General features: G+C 37.9%; 1 protein-coding gene across 1 annotated transcript in view; it reads right to left on the bottom strand.

Moving 5' to 3' along the window:
- Positions 1 to 23,044, bottom strand: part of polrmt (polymerase (RNA) mitochondrial (DNA directed)) — a 76,268-nt gene that overhangs the window by 12,217 nt on the left and 41,007 nt on the right. The window contains exons 12-16 of the mRNA XM_059991161.1: positions 15,282 to 15,404; positions 14,223 to 14,402; positions 10,369 to 10,455; positions 7,019 to 7,132; positions 920 to 972 (exon numbers count right to left, since the gene is read on the bottom strand). Of these exons, the coding sequence (XP_059847144.1) occupies positions 920 to 972; positions 7,019 to 7,132; positions 10,369 to 10,455; positions 14,223 to 14,402; positions 15,282 to 15,404 (557 nt within the window). The remainder of the gene's footprint in view (positions 1 to 919; positions 973 to 7,018; positions 7,133 to 10,368; positions 10,456 to 14,222; positions 14,403 to 15,281; positions 15,405 to 23,044) is intronic.

The raw sequence follows: 23,044 nt of genomic DNA, 5'->3' as shown, positions 1-23,044 counted from the left end.
GAGCTTATCTGAGAAATTGCGCTATAGCTAGAGAGATGCATACAACTAGCACAATATAGCAATATTGTGCAAGCTGCAGAAGACCACCCGGTACCAGATGTACAGATTCAATCCTGATCTCAGATGCTGACTGTGGGAGTTTTCATGATCTCTCCATGAGTGTGTGGGTTACCTCTAGGTGCTTTTGTTTCCTCCCACTTACCCCAAAGTCCTGCAGGTTGGTAGGTTCATTGGTTACGGTAAGTTGCTCCTGGTGTGTAGGTAGTTGGTGAAATCTCAGAGGTTAGATTGCGGGGAGAATAAACTATGGGATTAATGTAAATGGGTTGATGGGTGGCGCAAACTTGGTGGGCTGGAGGAACTTTTCCATGCTGCTGCTCTCTGTGACAATGAGAATTCTGGGGATGGACAGCTTCCATTAGAAGGTGAAACTCTGATCAGGTTACTTCTTTTGGAATAAAAGAAGATGAGAGGAAAAGTACATGAAAATATCAAGGCTTAAACAAGATTAAAAGGGAATACCAACTTCTCCAAATAGAGGTCAATTATTTTGTGAAATAAAATTGAGGTAATTTCTGGATAGGAAGGAAGATGAGATTTTCTTTTTCACTACCCAAGAATGATAAGCATTTCAAGCTGCCTGCTTGAAAGAATATGATGGAAGCAGAAATTCCCACGTTTGAAAAATTCCTGGATGAGCACAGAAGTGCCAGAACACATGCCCTGACATCTGCTGTGTACAATGCACCTTTTTTTTTTAAAAAACTTGTGTTCAGTAACTACTTTGAGCATTAACCTTTGAATCTACATGATGGGAGCATAAGTATACTGTCTTACATTTAAATTTAAATGCAGATACAATTAATCCTTCAATCTCTATAACTAAAGGTCTTCAGCAGAAAAAAAGTGAAACACTTACTGAGTTGCATCATGACTTATCTGCATCTTTAAGTTCTGAAGGCTGTTGTTGAGCTGTAAAATGTAATTCAATATTTTTAGCAATTAAAGAATACAATTCCAAAATCTAGAAAATTGAAACTACAGTTTATGTATTCCATTATATTGTATTTAAAATACTACTTTAAAACTGTACTAAAATTGAGCTGTAAACTAATAAACCCAATAGAACCCAAGCTGTAAATCTCTATTTTTGAGGAAAAATCATACTCCTCCTAAGAAACTGTTGTGACACTCATTCAAGAAGCCTTGCTGGGAGTTAAAACAAAATATTTGCATGTATCAGCTGAAACTAGGGAGTGCAAATAAATGCAATATTCTTTTATTTACAAACAGCTCAGCAACACAAACTAGTTTTATACCTGAAGAATGGGGAATTTGAGAGGAACAGCACCCAAACAAGTCAGTGGCTTCCAAAGAAAATGTAGGGATGGAGGAGTGGAATAAAGGAAAGGAAAAGGGGGCAAAACTGAAAGCTAAATAATCTTGTAAGGAAACATTCAATCATCAGTTACAATATTTACAGTAATGTGCAGCAGCCTTAGAGCGCCTAAGACATTTGTACTGTACTCTATTTGTCAATGTGGAGCGGACAGCAAGGTTGTAATTCTGCTGGGAGCAAAGGATGTTGGGAATAGCAAAGGTGGAGTGCGACGGGAGGGGTATGGGACAGGTGACAGGAGTGCTGAGGTGGTGGGTGGGGTGGTATAGGAGTAGGCACACCCAGCCCTAAGACACCACGCAAAGTCATTTGATTCCAAACAATTGCTTTATTGATTATTATAGAATGTTTCTCTGGTACTTCCTGTTCCCTCCCCTCTCCCTTCCCTTTTTCCCCAACCACGATTCTCCTTGCCCTGCCCCATTTCCCAGTCTGTAAATAATAGAGACCCATATCAGAATCAGGTTTATCATCATTCAATAATCATGAAATTTGTTTTTTGTGGCAGCGGTATCGTGCAAAAATCTTAGGCTCCCTAGATATGTGCCCAAGACTTCTGCACAGCACTGTACTTTTGATTGCCCATGTTTTAATCAGATAACAACTATTTCTTAAATATAACAATAAATCATTTGTTATTTGGATGTTTTTATTCATTTATTGCACTTATTCCACTTAGCACGAGTCACCTTCGAGAGAGGATATTTATAAGCATTTCCTTTTCTTGAAATAGATGTTCTTGAATTTCAAACATAAATAAAAGATTTTGATTTAAAATAGGTCATTAGTTGATGCTGTATCAAATTCTGACAGCAATGTCAAAATATCACACTGATTACATTAAATTCCACAATGCAAAGCTGAAATTTTGTTGCTCTGTTCAGTAACTAGGGGCAACACTCTGGCATCAGTCCATCATGTACAACCCAATATATTGGACTACACTTTAGGTTAAATTTTTATCATATGGAAGTTAAGCACTAATGTAATACAGTCTGCCCCCAACACCAACCCCCTAAGTGTTCTTAATCTATAACCAGTGAGACTGTCAGTGCACAAATCTCAGCTCCAGTGTTACACACTGAGGGCAAAATCCATAAAACAAATCAATGTTTATTATCGCTCAAAAAAATGAGAAAGGTATAAATGTCACCAAAGTGGCCCATGGGCAATAAGATTAGAAGTGAAATGTTAAAGGTTAATAACTCGACTATCCCACCTAAAAATAATCCTAGGTCTGATTTACAATTTTGCTGCATAATAAATCAAACACAAAAGTCATAATCTGCTTTTCTAATTTGCACAAGCCACTATGATTTGACACAGCATGGTGGAGGGATGACTGAGCGATATTACACCTAAATTTGAAGGGTCTCATGATGGGGAAAGAATTAATCTAAGTTTTGCAATAGAAATTATGATGAGGTAAAAAAGTGATCATAATATCAGAAAGAAAATAAGACATCAATTTCCAAATTGATAATAAGCTGTTCCTTGAGAGGACATTCCATAAAACTGCCAACTAAAGGGAGAAGTCATGGCTGGGGTGTTTGGAGTGAATTAATTTTTGGCATTAAGCAATATCTGCTGCTCAAAGCCTCTCTAAAGAGGATGTGTCTTTGCAGGGGAATCTCAAACTAGGGTCTTAAACAAGGAAGTTATCTAATTAAGACAGAAATTAAGCATTTCTCTCTCTCTCTCGCTCTCTCAGGTCATGTGTCTTTGGAATACTCTTAAAGCAGAAGATTTTAATATTTCTAAGGCAGAGGCTGATTAGTACTTTAAGAAATATGGAGATGAAAGTTTAATACGTGGGGTTGATATAACAACTGGATCAGTCTGCCTCTCCTCCCAATTCGTATGTTTGTATAGTTTAATTTTCTTATTGGACCCTACAAAACCTTACATTTATCAGTAAGTACCTGTAAATACATTTATTTTTACTTTGTATATTTGATCACTGTGCATATTTCCAGAATGAGGTTTATAGAAACATTGGAGGGACTATCTCATGATTCCAGTACAATGAATATGCTAATGCACACATATTGATTAATCATCTCATCTCCAGTGTTATGAAAGCTGGACTGGTGACTGCATTCCCACTCTGTTACCAGAACACGCCCTTGAGGACCCAACTACAGCTTTCATGAAATCCAGTCAACATTTATTAACTTATCTCAAGAAGAAGATGCAGTTTAGACAGATATACTTGGCTTCTTTGAAATAGTTTTAAAAATCTCAGCTTCAGATAATGCTGCAGCAATAAAATTTGCTCTTTCGGAGCATTAGTAATCCCTATCAACAATTAACATTTTTCATTAAATAATGTGCATCAAACTCCAAGGTGGGTGTTGAAAACTCTCATGGCACTTTAAGGCATGACTGTAAGATTGGGGAAAGGAGAAGTATTAGCTGTTCCTTTTGAGTGGCACGATAGGCTGGAACATTCTATTTTATTTGTATTCATCTTCTGATTCCATGGAAAATGAGTACTTCACTTAAAGGAGGTATTGTTTTCCTTCTGAATATGAGCATGCTGTATATATTAGTAGGTAATTGTACTAAGTGAAAGTTTAAAGTCAGATCTGTATCTGTCCACATGCTTTCTATTACAGTTAGGGATGGATATACTAGTTTATTTTCATCTTCTTAAAGCAATGTTCCCAACATTTTTATTCCATAGACCAACACCATTAAGCAAAGGGTCTGTGGACCCCAGGTTGGGAACTGTCGTCTTAAAGCAAGACATGTGGCTAATTATATACCCTAGTCCGTGTTCTGTCTGACTGAGTTAAAGGTAATTCTACACAAAAATGAATCTGGGGCTGTTCAGTTGTTTGGTTCATTGGATACTTTCACTGAGCTGAACTAAAGCATTGGGTTAACTGACAAAAGGTCAAATTAAATAATCTAAAATCTGATTAACAATCTTAGAAATAAGGATCTTGAAATGAATTTATTAATGTATGGACAAAAATAGCCAAGTCAAAAGATGTATCAATTTTTGCAATAGAATCATCTTGCATAACTCAACAGAGTGGTTTGGTAATTCTTAAAGGCAGTTAAAAACATTTCAACAAAACCAATCAACTGTATCTCAGAGACGTGTTGCCTTTAAAAATTACCAAATAATTTGCATAAATAATTTTAACTTTGAAAGTAAGACTTTTGGAAGTAAATTTGTCAGATTATAAAATCTTAATTGGTACTTGTAGAGCTTGGAGCAATCCAAATAGTTCATTCCCCTGATCTCCCCCCTTTGACCTGTTAACTTTCCCCAGGTAGTTATTTAATTAATTTTTTGAAACTTACCATTATATCTGCTTCAACCATTTTTCAGGCAGCACAATCTAGAATTCACTATTAAAAAAAAATGTTTTCTTGTGTTGCCCCGGTACTTGTTTAAATCTGTCCCTTGCATGCAATTTTTTTTTGGCTAATCTATCAAGTCAACACAGTCTTCTCTGTCCCATGCAGATCAACTCTAGTTTCTCTCAATATGGAAGGTCTCAGCATCCTAAAGTCAGATGCTCAGCATTGAAAACAACGTTGTTGTTGATGACTAGTGTTATATAAAGATTTAGTCCAATTTTTGTTGCTTTAAACAATGTCTCTATTAACGAAGCCAGTATCTGACAATGATTGCATCCTATATGGACAGAATGTCTGAACCAGATCAGATGAAGGTTCTCTGCCAATATATGCACCTCTCTCCATTCTCAGTTCTGGTTTATATTGGTTTCCACCATTTTTTCCAACCACTATTAAATTACTGATATAGATTACTGTGCAAAAGTCTTAGGTGTGTATATATATATGTGTGTGTGTGTGTGTGTGTGTGAGTGTGTATATATATATATAAAAAAAAGGCGGCAGGGAGAGGGAAATCATGGTTGGTGTATTATGATTAAAAAGCCAACTGTTTGGAATCAAATGACCTTGCCTGGTGGCTTAGAGCTGGGTGTGTCTGCACCCTCACCACCCCACCACCTCTGGCGCTCCTTCTCTGCCACCTGTCCCACACCCAACCTACGGTGCTCCAACCGCACCATTCCCAACATTTCAGTTTCCTGCCAGATTTACAAACTTGCTTTCTGCTCCATGTTGACAAATACAGTACTGTGCAAAAGTCTTAGGCACCTTAGATATTTATATGTGCCTAAGAGTTTTGCACCGTACTCTATATTGATATCTATTTACACTTAAAATGTAGTGACATTGTCTGGACATTGTATCTGGTTTTGGATATCAAAAAGAAACTGCTGGAAAAACTCAGAAGGTCAAAGTGAAGGCAAAGGAATGGTTGACGTTTAGGGGCGAGACCAAGAATCAAGACCTTAAGATGCTCAGTCCGAAGCATCCGCCATCCCTTTGACTCCATATTTTTTTTGTGCTCCCGATTCCAGCATCTGCAGTCTCCTGTCTTTTTTGGTTAGATACTTTGTTGTCATGCAATGACAATGGTCACAATCTTTGAACCTTGTTGGTTATAGGAATACCACCAGAAGCCTGAAATACTGTTTATGTTGTAGCATGGGTCAAGAAGGGACAAAGATATGAACCAGGAAACTACAGCCCAGATAACCACACTTTGATGACACAAAAGGCAGCATCTGTAGAGAGAAATGGACAGTGTGAAGAACCAGGGTAACCATAAAACTGGGAGAGCAGGTTAAGGTGAAAAAAATAGGGGTTTTATTTACCCAAGATGTTTACAAACAGAACTGTTCTGGAGTCCAAACTTGAATCCGCTAAACAGAACAGAACTTGGTTACAACAACATAGTAAATATTCCTCAAAGCAACCCAAAATATCAACTATTTCATTGATGCTGCCTGATCCACTGAGTTCCTCCAGCATCTTCTGTGTTATCTTTACTTTTGTGGTGGGGAAGTCATGGGAAACCATTTATCAGCATCACATAGATGTTCATTTGGAAGGTATCATCCAGTCAAGTAGGTCTGTTAATGGTAAACTGTAGTCAAGTGATCTGATGGATTTGTTTGCTGACAAAATGGAGAAATTTGCTCTAAATAAAGAAGCTGCATTTCATAGAAGATTAGGCCTTCATTGGTTGAGCAGTCCTGAATTTGAGAGCCAAGTCTCCAAACTAAGCCATTTAGGAATTTAAGAGTAAACACTTTTACAAGTAGAATCTAGTAAAATCTTAGAACCAATGAAAATTGATGCTGATTCCTTGCTAGTTTTAAATTGTCAATGCTAGACTTCCTTTAACCTCTGACAATAAAAGATGTGAATCCGAGACAGGTTAATGGAGTTATGTCACTGACTAGCAGCGATCTCATTAGATAGCAAAAGAGGCTCAATGGCTAAAAAAGTACTGAAATAGCAATCTGGATTTTTCCAGATTATGGAAGAACAGATTCTTTAAAATATACCATTTACCATACTTGTGGTTAAACAAAGAAATCTTCTAAAATGATTTACAGATGTTATGAACATACTGTACTGTTCAATGAAAAAGGAACTCACTCCTAAACAAAAGTGAAAACAGTTAAAGTTTAAGATTAGGATAGACAGGATAATCTTAGATGTTTAAGATGATGAGAAGATTTAGTTGGGCGGATAGATAATAATGTTAAGTGTAGTACTTACTAATGCAGTTCTGGTCCTGTGGTATGGTTGTACGATTGGCAAACCAAGTGGAGTCACCCACTCTACTGAGCTTCCTGATTGTGCGATTAGTCGGGCACTTTCTGTTAGCCAGTCCTAAAGGCAAAGGAAAAAATTACATTGGAAGTACCCAAAGTACATGGAAGCACATAATTACTAACAGCAACTGTTTTTTTTTGTTATATGCCAATCAGCTCCTCGAGCTTGGTCTGTCATTCAGTAAGATCATGGATGAACTTCTCCCTCAATCCTTAGTTGCTTGATCTATTATCCCTATTTGCCTTTTAATATCCAGAAATGTACCAATCTCGCTTTTGAATATATTCAATGACTGAGCCTCTGCAGTACTCTTCGAGGATTCCCAACCTTTATCTGAAAATAAATCTCAAATAGCAATGATGGGTTAATTGAGGGGTCTGCGCACACTAGGTTGCGAACCCGTCTTAAACTATTCCAAAGAATCGTCACTCTCTGACTGAAGAAATCTTTGTCCTAAGTGGCCTAGTTCTTATTGTGAGACAGCAACTCCTTTGTTCTAGACTCCTTTGCCTGAAGATCATTCTTCCTATATTTATTTTGTTGATTACCTCTGAGAATTCGAATGCAAGACGGCATTGATATGAAAAATTAACTTTGTTTGCCTCTCTCCAGATGCTGCATGACCTGCTTTGTGTTTTTATTTTAGTAAACGACTTCACTACCAGCTCATCCTCAGGGATTTTAAAATGTAAAATTTGTCACATAAGATGTTGTATCTAGACAACCTGGGAACACTTACCCACTGCACCTTTCAAGTAAGAAAAAATCCAATTCTACAGCAACCTATAAATCACAGTATGTGTAAGTGACCAACTAAATGTTTGGATTCCTAAAAGAATTTGGCTGTATTGGCAAGCACTATGGCAATGAGGCAATTTGGAAAGGATTATATGCAAATATACATACATATATATTTTTTAATAAAAACTGAATATTCCTTATTTTAACATTGTTAGAGATTTTCAGAATGCAGAAACTAAGTGGTGGATTGTTAACAACATCTTGTTAGAAACATGCAACACAGAAACATAGAAAACCAACAGCACAATACAGGCCCTTCAGCCCACAAAGCTGTGCCGAACGTGTCCTTACCTTAGAAATAACTAGGCTTACCTATAGCCCTCTATTTTACTAAGCTCCAAGTACCTATCTAAAAGCCTCTTAAAAGACCCTATTGTATCTGCCTCCACCACCATTGCCAGCAGCCCATTCCACACACTCACCACTCTCTGAATAAAAAACTTACCCCTGACATCTCCTCTGTACCTACATCCCAGCAACTTAAACCTGTGTCCTCTTGTGGCAACCATTTCAGCCCTGGGAAAAAGCCTCTGACTATCCACACGATCAATGCCTCTCATCATCTTGTACACCTCTATCAGAAACGAGGCTTTTTAGCTCATCTCAGCCAGGCCTATGGTGATGCCCACTTGCCTGCATTATGCCTTTCCTGTCCAAGTATCTGTTTAAATGCCTTTTCAATATTGTATTTGTATCTCCCTCCACTACCTGGGGGTGGCACAGCAGCATAGCAATTAGCACAATGCTTTACAATGCATTGGATTTCAATTCCTGCTGTCTGTAAGGAGTTTGTACGTTCTCCACATGACTGCATAAGTTTCCCTGATGCTCCAATTTCTTCCCACATTCCAAAGTTGTACAGATTAGCAAGCTGTAGACAGGCTACGTTGGCACCAGAAGCATGGCGATACTTGCAGGGTGCTCCCAGCACATCCTCAGTCTGTGTTTGTCATTAATGCAAAGGACGCAATCCACAATGTGTTTCTATGTACATGTGACAAATAAACTAATCTTTACAACTTTTGACACCGAATTCCGGATCTTCCACCAGGCTTTGTGTGGTACACTTTCCCTTTAGATTTCCTTTCAATTTCACCTCTCTTAAAGTTGTGCTTTCTCATTCCCTGCCCTGGGTAGAAGTGATTGTATCTATCTTTTCCATGCCCCTCATATCACTCTTCAGCTTCCTATATTTCAGTGAGAATAAACAGAGCATATCTAATCTCTTCTTCTAACAGCTCCTCCATTCCAGGAAACATCCTGCCAAATCTCTTCAGCAGAGAAGAGTTAGATTGATCTCAGAGTAGGGTTAAAAGATCGGCTCAACATCCTGGGTCAAAGGGCCTATACTGTGCTGTAGTGTTCTATACTTGTTCTATGACTCTATTGTTAGCCCATCCTTCCTGCAGTGTGACAAGCAGAACTGTCCAGAATAATACAAGAGTAATTTAATCACTATTGAGTGAAAGGGTGGAGATATGTCTTTTCAAAATAAGGTGCAAGGCACTCTTTCCCTCTGCTAGCCTACAGATCACCCCTGGGCAAGGTGTGGCAACCTGCTCAGCTCCGTCACACCACCCCCAATCAGAACCCTGTGAAGCCATGGAAGCAAGTGGAGGATTCGTCACGAGAAGCTGGTGCATATCACAAGTCCTGGTTATGCGACCACAGACGCCAGGCAGACGATATCTGACAAGTACTGAAATTGGCTGGGTTCATCTGCCTTGTAAAGACACTGCTCAGAAAAAGGCAATGTTGAAAAAAATTTGCCATGACCACGACTGTCCTTGGAAAGACCACAATCGCCTATGTCATATGATATGGTATATAAAGAACAAACAAGTCTTATTAATGTTTTGTCATCCAATCTCTAAATTGACATTGAACCCATGAACATTACCTCACTATTTTTTAATATTTATTTCTATTCTTGCACTACTTACATTAACTTAACTATTTAACATACATACATATATGTAAATACAAAAATTCAGGATTTAAAAAAATATTTATCATAGTACTACTGCGGCAAAGTTAACAAATTTCACAACTTATGCCAGTGATATTATACCAGATTCTTATCTTCAAAAATTGGTCCAAGTAAAAACTGATAGAGGAGTTAAAGACACAATACTGTAGTTCAAACAAAACCAAACAGTATGATCATATACTTCCATATAGATCATGAATACTCAGCATCAAAGTTACCTAATTTGGAAAAAAAGTTCACTCCTAACAAAACTGAATTTTGTTCTTAACCATTTAAGAGCTGTTTCATTTCTAGCTTTTACATCATTTATTGAAATAATTCTATCAAGAAAGCAGTTTTAAAAGAAGAAATACTTTTATTTTTGATTAAATATCAAGTTCAATCAAAGTCAAGGTCAATGTTCATGCTAAAATGTTAAAACATTTATGTTCCATATTGATATATTTGCCTATTGTTTAGAGCTGATCATAGTTATCAATATAACCGTATTTAGTGAAATTACCTGAATTTCCCTGGTACCAGTAAACATCTCCTTTAAGCTGTTAAACACTTGCTGCACCAAATAATATGAAGCATCCCACACGTAATCCTGAAAGTTAAATTAAATATAATTATTGTAATTAATTTTGCACTTTCAATATTGAAGTCAATACATAGAACAAAAGAGGAGACCCATCACTATTGGAGGAATGTAAAAAATTAGCCATTTGATATTATTTAACAAATGGAATTTCCCCACCATGAATTTAATAAAAGAGATTTTGTTTTTTGGATAAAACATTCAAATAAAAATGTAATTGCATTTTAGTTATACAATGTAGGTGTTGCACACAAGATAAAGTGTTACATTTTTATACATTATTTTTCTTACAGTGCCTGGAGAATGAGCTGTTTCTACTCCAGTTCTGTGGGATCTGACATATTGGGCTGAGATTCTACCTGAGATAAGCCAGCTGATACCTGAAAAGACCTACAGGTTCATAGTTTGTGAGGTAATGGGCTCCTTCTGCTGTTCACACTGGGCTTCAAGTGCTTCTGACACATAGGGACAAGGCCCTCTATGTGATGCTCAATTTCTCTTCTGTCTGTGAATGGGCCAGGGATTCCTGACTGTCACTTAGGTTTTTGCAACTTCTCAACAAAGCATTGCATCTTTGAGAGTGGATCAAATTACCATGTAAACAGAGGAAGGCTTTGGACAGAGCTGAAGCCTAGTGTCAGGCGTACAAATCTCACTGCTTGACTAATACAATCAACCAAATGTTACTGGACCTCAATGACCGAAATAGTAGCTGGTAGACTGGAGATAGTGTTGGTAATCTTTCTGATGCTTGCTGTAGGCAGTTCTACAATCAGATGCAATTGGGGTTTAGGAACTGAGGTGAACAATAACTGCCACAGGCAATGATGCAGTTTTACTTGACAGACCTGATTTCAGATTGGCTCTGTTGAGAAGAGTTGGTTAGGATCACAGCTTTCAGGCAACTAAATTTGAATAGTGTGCTCCACAGTCCTTTGGAATTAATGTCAAACTATTTTACTGAGATTGAGACAGGTATATATGCAAGTGTTTGATGTTGCTTTGTGCATAGTACATCAAAAGCTATTTTTAGAATCAAAACACCTGTGTTTTGAAGTATTAACTTTGGCTAAAATAGCTTTCTAATTTTTATATGAAATCTGCTCTTATTGATTTAGTGACACAGTGTGGAAACAGGCTTTAGGCCCTTTGAGACACACCCCCCGACAAACCTGATTAACCCTGACCTAACCATTGGACAATTTACAATGACCTATTCAGATCTCTGGTACTTCTTTGGGCTGCGGGAGGAAACCAGAGGACCTGGAGAAACTCTACGTATTCTATGGAGAGGACATACAGACACTCCTTACAAAATGGCACCAGAATTGAACTCCAAGCTCTGGGACATCCCAAGCTGTAATAGCGTTGCACTAACCATTATGCTACCGTGGCATCTATATAACAATCAGATCAGAAACATGCTTTATTTCTGGAGCAATTTCTTATTTTAATATTCTTTCTAAAAGAGATAGGAAAAATAAAGATAAAAACATACAAGATATATATCCTCCATTCCACAAGGGAACCTTGAAAAGAAGAACGGAATAATACAAAAGGTGCAAGGGTTTTGAAATCTGATTTGCCTTGCAGCTTATACACACAAACTACTGGAGGAACTCCGCAGGCCAGGCAGCATCTATGGAAAAGAGTAAAAAAAAAATCGATGTTTTAGGTGGAGACCCTTCATCAGGATTGAAAACAAAGATTAGAAGTCAACTTATGAAGATGGAGATGGAGAGGAAGAAGTACATGGTAGTAGATGATAAATGAAACTGAGAGTGGAGGGGCGATGATGTAAAGTACTGGGAAGTCGATTGGTGAAAGAGATACAGGGCTGGAGAAGGGGGAATCTGATAGGAGAGGACAAAAAGCCATGGATGAAAGGGAAGGAGTAACACCCCAGGGAGGTGAGAGGCAAATAAGGAGATATGGTGAGAGGGGGAAATGGGAATGGTGGGGGAGGGGCAATTACCAGAAGTTCAAGAAATCGATGTTCATGTCACCAGGCTGGAGGCTACACAGATGGAATATAAGGTGTTGTTGCTCCAACCTGTGTGTGGTCCCATCGCAGCAGTAGGGAAGGCAAGGACTGCCATGTCAGAATGGGAACTGGGTGGCCACCAGGAGATCTCAATTTTCTGGGTGGTTGGAGCATAGGTACTCAGCGAAGCGGTCTCCCAATCTACATCGGGTCTCACCCATGTACAGGAGGCCACATTGGGAGCATCGTGCTTCTTTCTCTCCTTGCCCCACCTTCTTACTCTGACTTCTAATCATTTTTTCCAGTCCTCAGGAAGGGTTTTGGCTTGAAACGTCAACTGTTTACCCTTTTCCATAGATGCTGCCTGGCCTGCTAAGTTCCTCCAGCATTTTGTGTGTCCGACAAAATCATGGGGTCCGACAGTTCCAGAATCACAATCAAGACGATAAACAAATGTAAAAGACATAAAAGAAGTGAAATATATGGTTTCATGATCTATTCAAAAGATGTCAACCAAAGGAGCGTTGTATGCAGGTGCCATCTTGACCAGAAGGAAATTTATTCAGTTGAAAGTCGACGTATTTTGATTGCTGATTATTAGATTATTCCTCTGCGCATCACAACTGAGAATAATCACAACTCTCATATTTACAATTTAGAAAGCTCTTCATATTCAAAGTTAATTCAGATTAAAATTTATTTTGTAAAGGATATACTGCCATCATATTTAATACCTTCATGATCATTATCTGCTATAACAATATCTCATTGATAGATGAGTAATTTATGTTTGATGTAGCAAGCATGGATACATCTGATTTATAAGATCAAATTTCTTTTCAGATCATTTATAATTTAGTCATTTTTCAGGATGCTAAAAAATCAAACGTGGATTTATGGACTCGCTTAAACTATATTACCTGATCACTTTGTATACTTTCATTAAAGCTGAGACTTCTTAGAAATTCAACTTTGAAACCCAAAACCCTTATTAAAACTCCAAGCAGCATTCCACAAGTCTGAAGGGTCAATAATTATTAGGTTCAAACTGAAGTTGACTGAACTATAGCAGAATTTTATTTCACTTAGATGTTGATTAGTTTATTGAACGTTTGCATGTGTTCTGGTTTTGTATTAAAATTCACAACTTTTTCCTTTTATGTTCCTGTGCACTATATTTCTCACTAAAGATTTAAGCAAGAACATTTTCCCATTTATGTACTGCTCCAAATACTTCCAAGATCTAAATACTGCCAAGTTTCAGCATATGCCACTTTACACCATGTAAGGCTGTATTGGTAGTCTAGCGGTTAGCATAACGCTTTACAGTGCCAGCAATCAGGGTCAATTCCCATCGCTGTCTGTAAGGAATTTGTATGTCCTCCCTGTGACTGCAGAGATTTCGTCTGGGAGCTCTGGTTTCCACCCACATTCCAAAAGAAGTACAGGACAGAAAATTGTGGTCATGATATTGGTGCAGGAAGCATGGTGACCTCTTGTGGATTGCCCCCAGCCCATCCTTAGGCTGTTGGTCACCGATGCAAATGGCACACACTGTATGATTCAATGTTTTGATGTACATGTGACAATTAAAGCTAATCACTGTCATATAGTTGCTAATAATATGCCGGACAACAAAATCTGGAATGTGTGTCTAGATTCATCCATTGTGAAATCATTTGTCTATAAAATCAGTTTCAGTTTGTAGAGATGTTTCATCTTACACTGGAGAAAAAATGAAATAAATGCCAAGATTTTGCTCATGAACATAAGACCATTACATTTTTAATACCTTTGGAAAATCTTCAATTTCCTTCAACCTTTTTTCAATCTGGAGTCGCCCACCAAACTGAGTCACACCATATACCACAGTCATCACAGTCTGTTTCACGACTTTACGACAAATGAAACCTTCTAACATTTGAGCAACCTTTACATTTTTTTCAGCATCCCTTTTTCTAAATTCTTCAACCTGAGGAGAAAAAACTCAAGCCGATTAAATAACATACCACAAGAAAATATGCTCAACAATCTGTAGTATTGCAAAATATCCCAAGGCACCTCCGAAAAAACATATTCCCAGCTGCTCATGGATATATTTACACATCTGACTAAAAAGCTGACCAAGACAGGCTTTATGAAGCATCTTCAAAAGAACAAGGCACAGAGATGGTGCCAAAGACAACTGATAAGAAATGCTTGCCAAGTTAAGCAAGACAAATGAATTTACGTTTTTTGAGCCATCCTGATATTCTATTTGATACATAGGGCTTTAAAATAAGGTTTGTCCTCCATTAGAAGAGTAATTCCTTTTTAAAATAGTTATTCAAAGCAATGGAAAGAAGCAATTTTCACATGCTCAGTAAATATCTCCTGCTTACATTTTTTCACTGATGAAGGAAACTACATTAAATGCCATTCATTGTAATGCATTTTTCCTCTGATCTCCTAAACCCCTCCTAAATAGAGGATCATGGTTGTTATTAGAAGTCTTACAAAAACTACATAAAATTTGGAATAATTGAATTCTACTTTTGATGGAACATAACTCTAACTATCTAATATTAACATAACAATGACTTGCTACAGCATCAATAATTTATAATGGGGAAAACAAGCCGATCAGTAATTAAATTCTACTTATTTTTTAAATATTTCCAAAAGGTGCAATTGCATATTATCACTGATTTGTAATATTAACATCCTTTTACTTTTATCTAGATTAAAATCTATTAGACAGATTGTCAGATCTCTTTGGCAGCATGTTGCCACTGCATCACCCACCAGAAAGAATAAACTGTGAATGACAAACAGGTCACCCGTAGGGCACATTCCCAGCTCACCCACTTACCTGCTTTGCCACTCCACTATAGACATCTTGTGGTACCTCACAGGGCATGAGGTTCACAGAGGTTGCACCAATTACATCACGTCCTAGAGCAGCGTAGTGCTGCAAACCATTACAAGACCCGTCCTGGTAAATAATAAAGCAATTCCAATGAATTGATTAAGATTGAATTTTTATTGCACAAGACTATAGAAAATAAGCTTATAAGTGCCAAGAATGTCATATAAAACATTTATTTAAAAGGAAAACAAAAATCAACATTATGTACATTATGCAAATTGGCTTATTTACCTGCGTCAAAATCATTGACTGTTTGCAAGTCTGTATCTTCCCAGCTTAGAAAATACCACTTATTCTCCCTGTGGTTACTAGCACTGGATATAAATCCTCCAAAAGTTACAGCAGAGTTCTGCTCCTGAGTACTTTTCACAACTTGAATAGTTCACTAGACAGAAAGGTGACCCACAGCTAAGTTCCCCCATGGCAGATGTTGCCCACAGCTCTGCAGCAGCACACATCCATCCTGCCGGTCTCCCAAAGGGTTAGTCATATGTACGGGCTGGACACAACTCTCATTGGTCTAAAGCATCTTGAACACCAATGACGAGGTCTGAATAGCAGTGGGACATCAAGTAACACACCGATGAATCCCAACACAAAAGCTTTAAAAGCAACATGCACAAAATGCTGGTGGAACGCAGCAGGCCAGGCAGCATCTATAGGGAGAAGCACTGTCGACGTTTCGGGCCGAGACGCTTCGTCAGGACTAACTGAAAGGAAAGATGCTGCCTGGCCTGCTGTGTTCCACCAGCAATTTGTGTGTGTTGCTTGAATTTCCAGCATCTGCAGATTTCCTTGTGTTAGCTTAAAAAGCAACTGAAGTCCTATTCTCAGCTCTGTCATTTGCAAAAGCTGACTTTTAAAGGAATTTAAAATGTAATAAAAATTAAATAATTCAAAAGTTTCCCCAATATTAATTATAATTTATTGAAAACAATTCACTAAGTATCCAAAAAGACTAACTAAAAATCATAAACTAAAATGTAGCATCTGCTTACCATCTCTGATCAAAAATTCATAATTGAAATCAATGGAGCCATGGATTCTCATTGTTTCTAATCATTCATTAATTTTAGGACTTCTGTATTTGGCAACACACATGGGCAAGTCCAGGTTATTGCTTCCATCCAGATAGATAGTAAATGCCTGTGCTTCTGTTTCAAAGTGCTGGTGTTGATCAGCACTATCTGGGCCAACACCTCTGAGTAATACCCACTAGTACCAGACCAACACTGACATACTTTTTCAGGATAAAATATAAGAAAATACTTTCCAGAATTAAACAAAACTTTAAGAATTATGAGCAGCAATAGGGCCATTTGGTCTTTCCAGCCATTTGACAAGATCATGGCCATTCTGCTGCCTTAGCTCCATTTTCATGCACTGTCCTCTTTAATGTCCAGAACCCATCAATTTCTATTTTGAACATATTCAATAACTGAATCTTCGCAACCCTCTGGGATAGAGAATGTCAAAGATTCATGATCCTACAGTGAAGAAATTTCTCATCTCAGTCCTAAATGGTTTACCCTTCATTCTACAACTATGACATCTAAGGCTAAGCCTTCTCTGCATCTAGCCTGTTCAGCCCTGTAAAACTTGTGCAAAGATTACCTCTCATTCTTCTAAACTCTATAAACATAAGAAAAGAAAATTTGAGAAAAGTAATGGATTTAAAGACCTGGAAGGTAATTTCTGTTACTCTTTGTCACAGATGCTGCCTGACCTAGAGCTAAACAACAGGGAAACAGGTTCTTTGGCCCACAAGTCCATGCTGATCATCAAACAACCATTTACATTCATTCTATTTTAACTCTATTTTAATCTGCCTTCAACCCATCAATTTCTGCAGATACGACCACTCATCACATGCTGGTGGCAATTTGTAATGGAAACCAGAACACTGGATATAGAAAGAACATGCAAGCTGCACAGAGACAGGTCAAGACATAACATATTTGTGCCATGATGCAATGGATCTACTAGCTACACCTCGGTGTGCCACCCACAAAGCTGTTGAGCGTTTCAACATTTTTCAATTTTTGTTTCCCTGATTCTGCAGTTTTCTGAAAATTTGAAAATTAACAAAAAAACTTTTTTGTTCCATCTAGGGAACACAGGCTCAATTTTTTCTCACAAGACAAACCAAGTACTCAAGTCACTTCATAATGCCATTTGCTTTCTGAATTGTTTGATACACTTGTATCTTAGCTTTCAGTCCTTTTGAACATCATTTCCCAAACTACAAGTGTCTCTCTCTCTCTCCCCCCCCCCTTTACAAAGGTAGAGCATTCCTATGAAACCTTTCTTACGTTGAAATGGCATAAAGCGAAGAACCATTAACTTATATGGGAAAGATTTTTGTAAAAGAGAAAATTCTCTTTGAAATGCAAAAACATGTTACTAATGTAGGTCTTTTGTAAAAGCAAAGTGGTGTAAAGCGAACATTCGTAAAGCAGGGGACACCAGTATTGCCATTTAAAATTGTTTCTCAATGCTCAGTGCATTGAATTGACTGATACATTTTCCTACATTATATTCCATTTGCCATGCCCTCGCTCAATTAGACCGTGCAGATCCTATTGAAGCCATATTACATTTTCTTCCCTTCTCACAATTTCACCTAACATTTGCATCATGAGCAGATTGGAAATATTATCTGATGCTGTCAGCTAAACCATTGACATGTTTACCAACAGCTGGGGCCCAAGCACCAATCCTTTTAATACGCAAGTTGTTAGCCCACTGACATGAGTACGACCCATTATTACTTCCCTTTTCTTTAGTTATCATAATTAGTACATAATCTCTGCCATCACATGATCCTCAATCTCCTGTAAGGATCCTTTGCACTAGTTTTCTAAAAATCTGAATATATGTCATCCAATAGTTGCCCAGGTAAACCTGGATCGATAACATCAATAAGTGGACCAGCCTCACCACCAGAGATGCAAGAGATTTGACTGCCGACAGATCGCAATGGAAAAAAGTGGTTACTGAAGCTTTGCCAGAGTATGGCTCATGATGATGACTATCCATTATCCATTTTACAAGTCACATCCTCAAAATCCAACAGATTAGTCAAACACAATTTTCCTTTCATTTCTGTGTGCTATTTCTGAACAGTCCTATTTATTTTTAGACATCCTACTATTCCTCAGCCTTAATTTTCAGAATTTTCCCTAGTACTGATGTTGGGCTGCCCATTTTCCTCAGAAACCCTATCAGAACCTTACAGAAGTTCCTACTGATGATAGCCTAACTCTATAGCCAACACTTCAGTCTCAACTTCCCTAGTGCAATTTTTTTTTCCCCCTGGAAATAATTCCTTCAGTTCCTTATTCTTTGCCAGAGTCTTGGTTCTCCAGTATTTCTGGCAAGACTTTTGTATCATCAGTTTATTACAATTACATTTTGAGATTTATCTGCACTATTGGCAGCACAGTATTTATGATACTTTACTAGAAATCCAAAGGGCCAGGGTAATAAATCAGATTTGAGTTCAAATCCCAACACAAGTTAGGAAATTTGAGTTCATTCAATTGCTGCAACCAATGCCAATAATAGAGAATAAATTAAGGTTTAATGGCAAAAACAGAAATGATTTCCAGATTGTGCAGCTTTGTTTTTGATTTTCATTTACTGTGGTGCAGCAAAAGTGGATTTCTTGTGAGGGAGAGTAGCAAATCGGAATAACTCAGCCTATTGAGGGACTTCGTCCTTAACTTGTAATTGCTAGTTTTATAATGACAGGATTGATATTTTATGATTAATTTCTGATTAGATATCACTGCAACTTTCTGTATATTTGTTTTAATGCACTTAAAATTGCCAAATACTAGTTACAGTTAAAACCTTTCAATTGATAAATTGCAACTTAATTGATAAAAGAATCAAATCAGGATAAGAGTAACACACACAAAATAGTGGATGAACTTAGTAGGTCAGGCAGCATCAATGAAAAGGGATAGAGTTGATGTTGGGGATGGAGACCCTTAATCAGGATAATGACATTTTTCTGACAATGTTTCTTTCTTAGCATTATTATTCAAAATATTATTTTCCTCTCAATGAAACCCGGGTGAGAATTATGTTATTGGTAATTCAAACAATGAGTCAGATGGCTGCTATCCACACTTCCCACTATGCTATTTTCCAGGCTGGACATATCTTCGCAGGTTTCACAGATCTGATCACCCTGCAGGTTCTACTACCACGCCAGTTGCCCAAAGCAGAGTTGGAGTGCTTTTGAGACATCAGGATAGATACATGATCTCAAACCGAAATACCGAACTTCGTCTCCACATATACTGCTTGACCCTCTGAGTTCTCCCAAAACTTTGGTTTCTATTTTGCAGAGAGATGGAATCTGCTGTGGACTCTTTGCTTAAGATCATACGTCACATACCATCATGTAGCAGATTTACATGGAGGTAATATTTTATGGCCAATTAAGTTTGAGCTGGATGCTCCACAGTCCTCCTCAATTGATACGAGTCTGAAGATTTCTTTTTTAAGGTCAGAAAAATCCACCCATACAGAACAAGGAGGCATTCACTTAGTCACTACATTTAGACTTGACCACTTTCTTGAGAATTTATTAATGTATCTGCTCCCACAGATGTGGGAGATGAGGTTATAAATGTGTGTCTGAAGTTATCTTATGTCAAGCTTTAGAACTTCAGCAAGGATACTACCTGCTCCCCAGGTCTTTTTTATCACAGGGTTTTTAGCTTTTCCAACTCAACGCCTTGCCATTTAGGAGTGGCACTGAGGTTATACTGGATGGTGTGTGAGGAATGAATGCTCCTTCTGTTGAAGGCTGATGGCCTCTGTTCCTGATAGCTTCATTTCTATTGTTGGCTCCAAGGGCATTGGCAGAGAAACGGTAACGGTTATGTATTTCAGCCTTCAGACCATATATACCTCGACAGTTCTGAAGAGTGCACTTGATTAGTATTAGAGAGATCTTGTATTATCTTGGTTATTAAAGGACCCCTTGTATGTTTTTCACCCACCACTTGGACTTATGTGTTTTCTCTTGCTCATGTAAGTGTTCCTTTTGCTTTGAGGTGGTATAGTTGGAGTTAATTTTCTCCAAGATTTCATGACTCATCAAACTAGTCGACATTTTCTGGTACAGAAGTCAAGTGCCTCTTTAAATGTACCAATCGTCATGGACTAGAGGACAGTCAGGTGCTGTGGACGTGTTAGCTCCAGTTGTTTGAGTGTTTTCAGGTCATCTGTCTGGGAAGATGTATCTTTGCTGGTCCTTTGAGGCTTTTTAAATTGTTTTTCAGGCTACAGAGTTTCTATTGCATCTATTATTTTGCAGCAGCTGATGGAGACAACAGAGTGGATTAGGATCAATCGTTGGTAACAACCATGGTGTGCTTACAGCCTTTCGTGCAAATGATGATATAAGCTAACCAGAGCCGGTGCCAGTCCCTGGATCAGTATGTTCTTATAATATCTTGTGTTCATCTCTTTGGAAAACACTGTGTTGGCTATGACAAAACTCTGCTCTGACAGCTTTGCCAGGAGGACAAGTCTGTTAAGAGTTAGCATCCTTTTCTTCCCAATCACATCTTGCCAGAAGACTGCATCTTTCCTGAATTTGGCATTGATACTGTCCAGCTATTTTAGTTTGTCTCATTGGAGATATGGCACAAGATATTTCTTTTTCTGAGACAAATACACAACTTGCAGACTTAGGCAGTATATGTTGATAACTGCATTCAGCTGTTCCCATGTTCAAAAAACGCCACCAGGCTATGAGATGCTTACATCCCACAGTGTAGTTTCTGAGATGAATGACAGACTTGTTCAGTCATAATGGCATAGCACATGCTATGACGGTGGAGTGTCTCTTCCAGTTTGCCTTTCCAGCTGGCCATCTCCTGCCTATTGTGTCTCCCTCATGGCTGTAATGACAGTGTTTGAGCTTCCCAGGCTGTGATAGCAAAACAATGGTTAATCTGTCACTGCTGGAGTTATCTACCAGCATTCTGATGTTCCAAATGCTGAATTTTACATTGAGGAGTTTAACATTAAATACAACTACACATGGACCTGACAAAGTCCTTCATCCAGAGGTATTGAACATGTTAGGTGCATGTATTCATGTGTGCAGTCTGCATATCCATAGTCAGACACACACATTTTTGGGGTCAGATATGGACGCCTTTAACCATTACCTACAACCCTCACCCACCCTTCCTTTAATCCCTTTCAGCTAGATTTCTCCCCATCCCCAAATCACTCGCCCTCATGCTCTTCTCACACCTGACATCCAATCTTACAATCCCCTCTCTACTGCATACTGCCCTCTTCATCCTTTCCTACACAGTCCGTTTCAATAATCTGATCATTATTCTCCATCCATCACATCTTCTCTCCTCATTGTCCAGCACAAAGAAATCAATCACAATCAGCAGCCTTTCCCAAACAACAGGCAAAGCAAGACGAGGCATGGCCAATGTCGACAGTGGAGTCAGGGCGTGGGTATTTTGGTTGATCTTCTACACTCTCTGCTCTTACTTTAACCACAATCATATTAGCTTATGCCCTCCTATGTAATGTGTATTACACAGTCCTGAACCTGGCAGAATAGTGGCTAGTACATTGCTTTAGAACAACAGCGATTACTGCTCAGAGTTTAATCCCATAAGGAGTTTGTACATTTTTTTCCCGTGTGCGTAGGTTTCCTCCTAAATTCCAAAGATGCATGGTTAGGATTAGGGAGATATGGGCATACTATATTGGCATCGGAAGAGTGGGAGCATGTGTACTGCCCAGCACAATCCTCACAGATTTGATTTGATGCAAATGAAGCATTCCACTGTATGTTTAAATGTTTTGATGTACATGTGACAAATAAAGCTAATCTTTTTAAAAGATCTTTTAAATCTTTTAAAGAAAAATAAAAATGATGTGATGATATTATTAAGGAAGATAGAACAGTATTTTTTACATCTCCAACAGTAATTAAAATCTAAAGGTATCTCCTCTCACTAAATTTTCAGTGCTAATAGATAACTTGACAACATTTAAGACATCATTCCATGTCATCTCAAACACTTCAACCATGATTTTACTTTTTAACAAGAACCATGACTTTGAAAGTTGAAAGCAGCTATTATTGCCTGAACATCAAAGGTTCATTTATTATCAAAGCATGTTATCTGTATACAACTCCGAAATAGGTCTTCTCCAGATAGCCACGAAACAAAGAACATGAAAGTCATTCAGACAGAAACATCAAACTCACCTTCCCTGCACAAAAAAGAATGGCATCCCAATCATCAACCCCCAAAACCCCCTTTCCCCGCAAAAACAGAACATGCACTGAATATAATTTTGTAGAATAAGTTATTTGGACTTGGCTTATGAAATTAATTCCCTCTATCTCTCTCTTCTCCAAATTTCTTGAAATCGACAAAGATTACAATGAGCTGGAGATAATATGACAGTGGTGATATCACCTAACATGATAGCGAAAATATTGCAGGAAGTTATTACACTATTTAAAGGAAGGGCACTTAACATTCAAGACCATAATTCATCATATAAGATTGCAGCTTCTTTGTGCATGCTCACATTTAGATAATGTCATGGTAATTACATAATTATTTTGAGTATTAACTCTACTGTGAAAACATGTTAAAAATAGTTAGGAAATCAGCAATAATAGTAACTAATATGGA

The sequence above is a fragment of the Hypanus sabinus genome, chromosome 16 (genome assembly GCF_030144855.1).
Source record: "Hypanus sabinus isolate sHypSab1 chromosome 16, sHypSab1.hap1, whole genome shotgun sequence".
Lineage (NCBI taxonomy): Eukaryota > Metazoa > Chordata > Chondrichthyes > Myliobatiformes > Dasyatidae > Hypanus > Hypanus sabinus.
Note: the sequence above shows the minus strand (reverse complement) of the source record. Positions and strands in the feature narration are given on the sequence as shown.